The sequence below is a fragment of the Helianthus annuus genome, chromosome 14 (assembly GCF_002127325.2).
Source record: "Helianthus annuus cultivar XRQ/B chromosome 14, HanXRQr2.0-SUNRISE, whole genome shotgun sequence".
NCBI classification, from domain to species: Eukaryota; Viridiplantae; Streptophyta; class Magnoliopsida; order Asterales; family Asteraceae; genus Helianthus; species Helianthus annuus.
The window spans coordinates 167,445,992-167,453,914 of NC_035446.2; the positions used below are offsets into that span (position 1 = coordinate 167,445,992).

The following is a 7,923-nucleotide window of genomic DNA, read 5'->3' on the forward strand; positions in this document are numbered from 1 at the left end:
GGACGAAAATTTTACATTACTAAAACAAAAACCAACGAGTCGCAATCCTGTCACAAATTAACAACACGCAAGTAATGGCAACCCGGTCATGGTCACACACCAAGTGAGTCGCAACACCGATTTCCAAAATTTGTGACAATATAATCAGTTGCAAATTAACACTAGTGCAACTTCGGTTGCAAAATTGGATTGGTGATGTAGATTTTTGCGGCGGGAACGCTATCACACTTGGTCAGTTTACTAGTGGTGATTTTTTTTGGCTTTTGAAAGTTTAGTTGGTCCCAAGGTGTTCGAATAAATGTCTTTAAGAGTTTAAGAGTACAACAAATATTCGTAAGGGCGTGGCTCAAACGAACATGAACAAGGCCTTTGTTCGTGTTCATGCGTTAAGGAAAATGTGTTCATGAACACTTACCGAACCAAATTGTTTTGTTCATGTTTATCTTAATGTTCGCTCATTAAGTAAATGAAGGTGTTTGTCTTCGTTTGTGTCGTTCGTTAATTTCAAGTAACAACATAAACAAACACGAACAAGAGTTCTTGAACATAAACAAACACAAACATATATATATTAAATTTCGAACAAAATTGGCATCTTTTATCACAAATTTGACGTAGATCCACCCAAAATACATATATTAATGAAGCCCTGGCCTGATGCAAGTAATTCATGAAAGCTATATAATTCTTGAAATAAACATCATACGGTCTTGGTAGGTACAAGAGATGATTGAGTCATACGTAGAGAAATCTGAAATTAGACAAGGGAAATCAGCTAAAAAGTGGCCCTCATGTAAAAGGGATTCAAATTGGGTTACAAGGCCCATAAATAGTGGACCAAACTGGTCTCAACATATCAGATCATGTGGAGCTACGGGCCCAACTGTCTTAACTTAAGTCCATGTGAATCCTTGATTTGAATATTTTACCCGTTTATTTAGTAAGTCATTTTTATGCGTTTATTTAGTAATTTCAAGCACTCTCATTCGAAGATGATTACGAAAGATATTAAATCGTGATTGCTCTTGCGAATAAATCATGGATCCCGGCTGCATCCTATTGACCAGTAAAGTTGGTGTTGCTCTTCGCCGGCTTGTTCTAAGATTACAAGCTTGTTGTTATTGAGGTAGTAAGTCAAGGGTAGGGATAGTGTACATTAATTCAGAAGTGTGAGAAGTGCATTGTAACACTATATATAACACTATATAACACCATATAAACATCGTATAACACTATGTAACACCATATAACACTATGTAACACTATATGACACTATATAACAATATATAACACTATACATCTATCATAGACATGCTATCAGACAAACTATAGTGTTATATTTGTTATATAGTGTTATATAGTGTTACATAGTGTAATATGGTGTTATATAGTGTTACATATTGTTATACGGTGTTTATATGGTGTTATATAGTGTTATAATATAGTTCTCACACTTCTGGATTAATGTACAGGATCCTCTACCAGTAAGTCAACTTAAGTTTTTCAAAATATGACTACATATGCCAAATTTAGATTTACCTAATACAATATAAGGTTCGATATTTCGATATAATAGTCTATGCATTCAATATTACATCAATTTTCCGCAAAAGCATCACTACACAAAGACGACACCCATGGAACTCTAGAGGTTTTGAGTTCAGTTTGGTAAAATTTGGTACATAATAATAATAATAATAACAAGAGTACAAGTTTCACAATCTTTTTAACTATAACTTACATCTATTATACAAACACAAGTACAACCCCATCTATTTTCATAGCCTAAAAACACTAAACAAATATTAAAAACAAGGACTAAATTGCTATCTGATTGCTACATTATGCACCTCACCGCAATCTTGATCAGCTCATTATGATCCTGTCGGGTAGTAGGACGCCGGAAAATTGCTCCTCTGGCGGCTGAGCCGTGACAAGTTTCAAAACGGAGTTACAACTGAGGCCGTACTTCCTTTGAGCTTCGGTAAATGCTTCACCAAGGACCTGCTTGATCCAGTCCTCAGTTTTCGCGGTCTCCAAAAAGCATGACGCTTTAAGAATTTGCTCCATCACTCTATAATCGATTTCTAACGAGCAATCCAACCCAACATTGCTCTCAAAACATTCACTTATTCTTTTTAGAATCTTCTTAGCAAGCGAGTCGAAGTCATATGGCTTAAAAATGACTTTTCCGTCCACACGTTCCAGAACTTCTTCTAACCAAGCATGCGAGTTTTGAGGGGTAGAATCGTAATCTGCTTCACGATCTTCGGCTGGCAGATTCAAGTCCAGGTAGTGCTTCCTTTTGTTCTTGGAGACCGGTGAACCAGTTCGCTGATGTCTTGTAACACGAACCACTTTCCGGCTCGGTTTCATGTCATCCAAATCAAACCAGGACAGCACACGGATGGGCCCGCATTTAGCTTTCATAACATTTTCCTCTGTATACTCAACGTCGACCCCCTCGAAGTCTTGCGCTCCAAATAATTTAGAAGTTAACACGAAAATCGCATTGCTGATGCTTACTTCTCTACCATGAGAGTCTGAAAACCTCCCCGTAGTTGCCGCTCGAGATAAATGTTGCTGAGTCAGCGTATCAGCCAGGTCAGCATTTTCGAGATAAACAACAGATAACGGTTTCTTGCTCAGTTCATCAGAGATAAAATCAATGATGTTTTTCCCTCTCAACTTCAGATCACAACCGCTGATAAACTCTTGACAACTTAGATCAACACAGATCATGTTTTCCCTACCTCCGAGTAATACTTCGGCAAGAGCACCTGCGGTTTTCTTCTTAGCAGCTCTATCGGGCCCTACGAACCCGAACCAGATACCAGCCCGGTTGGGTCCCGGTCTAGCCCTGCAACGAGCTATGGTTTGACTAATAACACCAAGAACCTCTTCTTGTCTGCCAACTCTTGTCAACAGTAAGCTATACACCAGTTTAGAATCTTTTTGATCGAACGGACCCAACCCAAGATCTGTAGTCACCGAGTTTCCTGATGCTGTTGAACCTGAAAGGCTGCAAACGATAAAAGGATCTTTACTTTTTCGGGAACTTGACCTTGAAATTGTGTCGCATCCACTTTCGTTTGAAGATCCCGCAATTTGTTTCGTGCTTTCGGTGACTTGAAAGCCTACAACAGAAGGGACTTGAGGTCCGATTGTATACGTTGATTTTGGTAATATTTGTAAATACTGTTCGCCTTGATGAATACGTTGACATATATTATGCCATTTCTTTTGCAGCCCGATGATTTTAGCGCTCACTACAGCAGGATCATCTTGGGCCTGCGCTGCAAAGATACAATCGGTTTTCATAAGATTTCTGTACAGTTATCAATATCGAAACAATAAAAAATATTAAACGCTCATGGAACATTGTAAGACGAATATGCCGTCAGATTATAGTAATGCATACCTGCACCACATCCATCTCACTATTCGCGCAAATTTGAGACGTTTGTAACCAAGAAGGCAGCGTTGACCGGTGATGGTCAGAAACCGACCCGTTAAGTCCTCCTTTGGATATATCATTCACTTCCATCTTAAACTTCTCATCACAAATGTGACATAATGATCCAATATGGTTTGAAATCCTTAATGGGCTTCTGATGTCAGTTGGCAGAGAAAAGAACCCTCCAAATGGTACAAATGACTCCATTAAACTGCCACAATTAGTACTTCACCATAAACATAATATTAAAAAAAAAAAAAAAAAAAACTGTTTTTTTTTTTTTTTTAAATTAAATATTCAATTTTCACCTGGATTTTGGGAATGTTTCTGGCATAACAGGCCTGATGGAATTAACAGGAAGAACATGTAGGTCCCACTCTTCTTCAACAGAAGGATATTTCTTGAAAAACTGAACACAAGTTTCACGGTTTTCAGCAGATCCAATCAACCAAACTTGACCACCATGAACCCTCAACAGTTGACCCAGTTTCTTCACAACAACCCCAACAGAATCTAACGAACTTTCACCACACAAACCCTTCAAATCCCCATATTCCACCATCACCCCACACCCTACACCCTGCTTCAAAACATTACCAACTTCCTCCAACTTCAACTCCAACAAACTCACATCCGAACTCCCACTAACAAAGTTTGTTATCGCGTGTTTAACCGAAACAATGGTTCGGGTTTTCTGAAACGACTCGAGATAAATCCTAACCGTTTCAACGGCTGATGGACCGACAAGTAACGGATTATTCCGTTGCTTCCCGTCGAGAATTTCGTTGATTCGTTTAACAACCTCGTTGTATTCTAACAACCCATGAAATGGGAAGCTTATGTTACTTATGTTACTAGTTAAGTTACATAGAAAAATAGGTTGGGCTTTACACCGAAGAAGTTGACGGTGAACGGGTCGGAGTATGGATAGTTTAATATCCGAACTTCGAAACCCGGACTCTCCAAATACCCGACTCACAACCGGGTCATCAAGTATGGACAGAATTAAATTCTGTAACTCAACTTTGACAGTTGTAACAGAATTTGAAGACGGTGAACACGACGTCGTATGTTGATACAAATGGAAATTCTCCGGCTGACGTCTTTGATTGGCTTGTGACCGTTTAATAGCCGCCATAAGTGAGTTGGAAACCGGCGGTTCGTCCACGCGCTGGGCGGTTGAGGAAAGGCGGTCTAAGGCGACGCCTAAACAGAGTTCAAGTGCTTTGAACTGGATGCGTGATGCGTACGCGCTGTTTCTTGCGCGTCCGCATGCTTCACGGAGAGGGGAGGATGGGAGGGAGAGTAAGGCGGAAACGGCGTGTAACGACGACGTTTGGGCGTGGCAGCGGCGGTGGGCGACGGATACGGCGTCGTCTAAGGCTTGTACGGCTTCTGGTGATAAGCATTGCCTGGCTGTGTTGACCGGTGTCGGCATGGTTGACTGCCACCACCGGTGAAGAGTGAAAGGATGTTGGATTATTAATTATTAATTATTATTTGAATTTGAATTGAATAATTTAAGAGTTGAAGAGAAGAGAACAAGGAGGACAACTGGACAGGTGTTTATATTTTAAAATTATGATTTTGGGGTAGTATATATAATAAAACACCAAGCATACAAAAAGTGTCCGTATCTCAAAATACTCTTTTGATTAAAAATGAAATCTACTGTAACAATGTGTTGATTGATGAGAGAGAAAAAAATAGCAGGTATACATTATACTATATTATATGTGAATATATTATACTAAGTCTGAATGGTTAAGACTTTTTATCTGAATTTGCCAAACATGTATCTCTGAATGATTAAGCATTATACCGACTTCTACTGGTTCAACACTTAATAGTTCAAAAATCTTACTAGTTAAGACTTCTTACTAGTTACACTTAATAGTTCAGAAATCTTACTAGTTAAGACTTCTTACTAGTTCAACATTTACCTATTTAAAAGTTGCCAAACAGCCACTTGGAGTGTTTTACTTTAAATTTGTTAGGTATTCAATGTTTTTTAGAGCAGATAGATAAACAAGTGTCATGTGGCTAGTGTGGAACTAGCCCTGATGGTAGTGATGTAAGCGTTTTAGATGAGGTTTTGGGTTTAATTTCAAGCAAAAGTAGATTATAATTAGTATTAAATATTTTTGTTTAGAGCAGATAGATAAACAAGTGTCATGTGGTTAGTGTGGGACTAGCCCCGATGGTAGCGGTGTAAACGTTTTAGACGGGGTTTTGGGTTTCAAGCAAAAAGTAGACGGTAATTAATTTAGTGTAAATTAAAAGTGAAGTGAGAGTAAGATAAGATAACATTTGTCGTTCCAAAAAGAATAAAAATAGGTGTAATATGTCTTTGATAAAACGAGTTAAAATTTTAAGATCACCCGTAGTGGGGCAGTATTTGGGCGTGAATTGCCTCAAAAACGTCCCAAAACGTCCGCACACCACCCTCAGGGGCGTTTTTCTTCAACAATTTGGTTGGGGCGTGCAAAATTAAATGCCAGATGAAGATATTGTTGGCCAATCACAAGTAACCTTCTTTTTCTTTGGCCAATCACTTTTTTTGATGGTTTTTTTATTTATTTAATTTTTTACACCCCTTTTAACATAATGCCTAACAATGCCCACATCCACACTACACTCGTTTTAGAAAAACGTCCCATAATGCTCTATTGCTGACTGGACTACTACATGACGGATAATGCTCAAGGGTCTTCCTTTACCACTCTCTAATAGAGTTAGTTATGAGTAAGGCATGTCAATCAGTTTTCAAATAAAACTAATTTTTACTTAGACATAATTGTTTTGATAGAAATAAGCTGTGAGTTGTTTTCATAACAAGAACGAATAATTACAGTTAAAAGAGAGGGTGGTGGGCAAGACTGTGTAAGGTGGTGGTGGTGTTGGATGGTGGAGATGATGGTGGCGGTGGTGCTCAAGATGATGAGTGGTGAAAGGTGGGACCTTTGAAAAATGTGGAGAGGGGTGGTGGGGGAGGGTATAGATTCTTGAATGTAATTGAGATCTTTTGGTTTGATAGAAGCTTTTTGAAGAAGGGGAAAGGTGTGAGAGGCATGTGTGTGTCTTCACATGAAACATCTCTTTAGTGGTAGAGTCATGGAGCATCCAACAATTATTATACCAGCTTTCTCACTTTTTATATTTATTATTATTTTAATATATCATCACAAAATAATATAGTTTATGATATTTACAAAATGTGACGTATAGATATAAATGTGTTCACTAATGGGACGGTAGTCCACTATTAAAGGCGAAGCCTTTTAGCACATGGATTTAAGAGGAGGGGGGGGTCCTGGGTTCAAATCCCACATATGACAGAGATTAAAAAAATTTTTTCATTCAAAAAAAGAATATATAAATGTATTCTAACATTAAGATTGTTGCTCCAAAAATTTAATGAGAAAGATTAGAATTGTGTTTATTGATTTAACACTTGTTGTTGGTTATCCAAGAACAAGGAAAGGTTTTAAAGTGTTTCCCCTCATAAATGCAATCGAGGGAAGAGTGAAGTAACTAGTGAGAGAATCCGTTCGATCTAGCATGTCCAACAATGAATTCTTGATCCCTTTTTTTTATTATGGATTCCTGCTCTTCCTTTGTGTGGTGGGTTTGAACGTTATGTCTGTATCTGGTATGTTGTTTCTTTCTTTTCATTGCTTGAGACCTAGAAACCTTCATCATTTTCTAATCAGGCAAAAGTTTGACATTTGACCCTACTTTTAGTGTCGCATATTAACGCCATTTATCTTCATCTTTTGTCCTAAAATGCTTTTTGACATTTTAATTTTTGGGTTCAAAGGTAAAAGTATGTTTTTTTACTATAGTCTTTGAAAACTGGATGGTACTTGTTAGAGGTCCAAGAATGTCAACAGGGTAGAGGTCCAATAATACCAAGAGTTCCTTTAAAAAGTTGTAACTTACTACTAAAAACTCAGAAATGTGATTTAAATTCAAGTCCATTAAAGAATTTCAACTTATATGTGTTCATATGTGTCTCTTCACACGATGCGATTATCATCAACATATATAATACGTGCACTCTAAGAAAATAAATTTCAAGTTATACCCAAAACCATATAAGCATGCACAAACATACATATAGATTTCAGAAGCTAATTATATCATCAAACATTACTTTTATTTTTCTTCTTTTTCATGTTTTCATATATGGTGTTTGGGTGGGAGGTGGGATGGGAAGATAAGCACAATGATAAACAAAGGAACACCCACAAATCATAGATACTAGAACAACAATTATTTACTATTCTAAAAACATATGAATACAGTTGTTAACAAACTGAGCAAAACCCTTGTCACGAAGTTGACTTTCACCTTAGACTTAAAAGCTTGCAAAGTTAAGCCTTTATATAAACAAAACAACCAACCAATCATTACCTTCCAATCACCACCTTCTACCTCCAAAGCCACTCCCGCCCCATGCCGGT

General features: G+C 37.8%; 1 protein-coding gene across 1 annotated transcript; it reads right to left on the bottom strand.

The window, feature by feature from the left end:
* Positions 1 to 1,652: 1,652 nt before the first annotated feature.
* Positions 1,653 to 5,036, bottom strand: LOC110904897 (protein SMAX1-LIKE 6). The gene is made up of 3 exons (XM_022150763.2): positions 3,766 to 5,036; positions 3,422 to 3,668; positions 1,653 to 3,291 (listed from the first exon to the last, which is right to left on the bottom strand). Exons 1-3 carry the CDS (start codon positions 4,893 to 4,895, stop codon positions 1,867 to 1,869), a joined length of 2,802 nt encoding a protein of 933 aa, XP_022006455.1. The 5' UTR covers positions 4,896 to 5,036; the 3' UTR covers positions 1,653 to 1,866.
* Between the last annotated feature and the right edge of the window lie 2,887 nt (positions 5,037 to 7,923).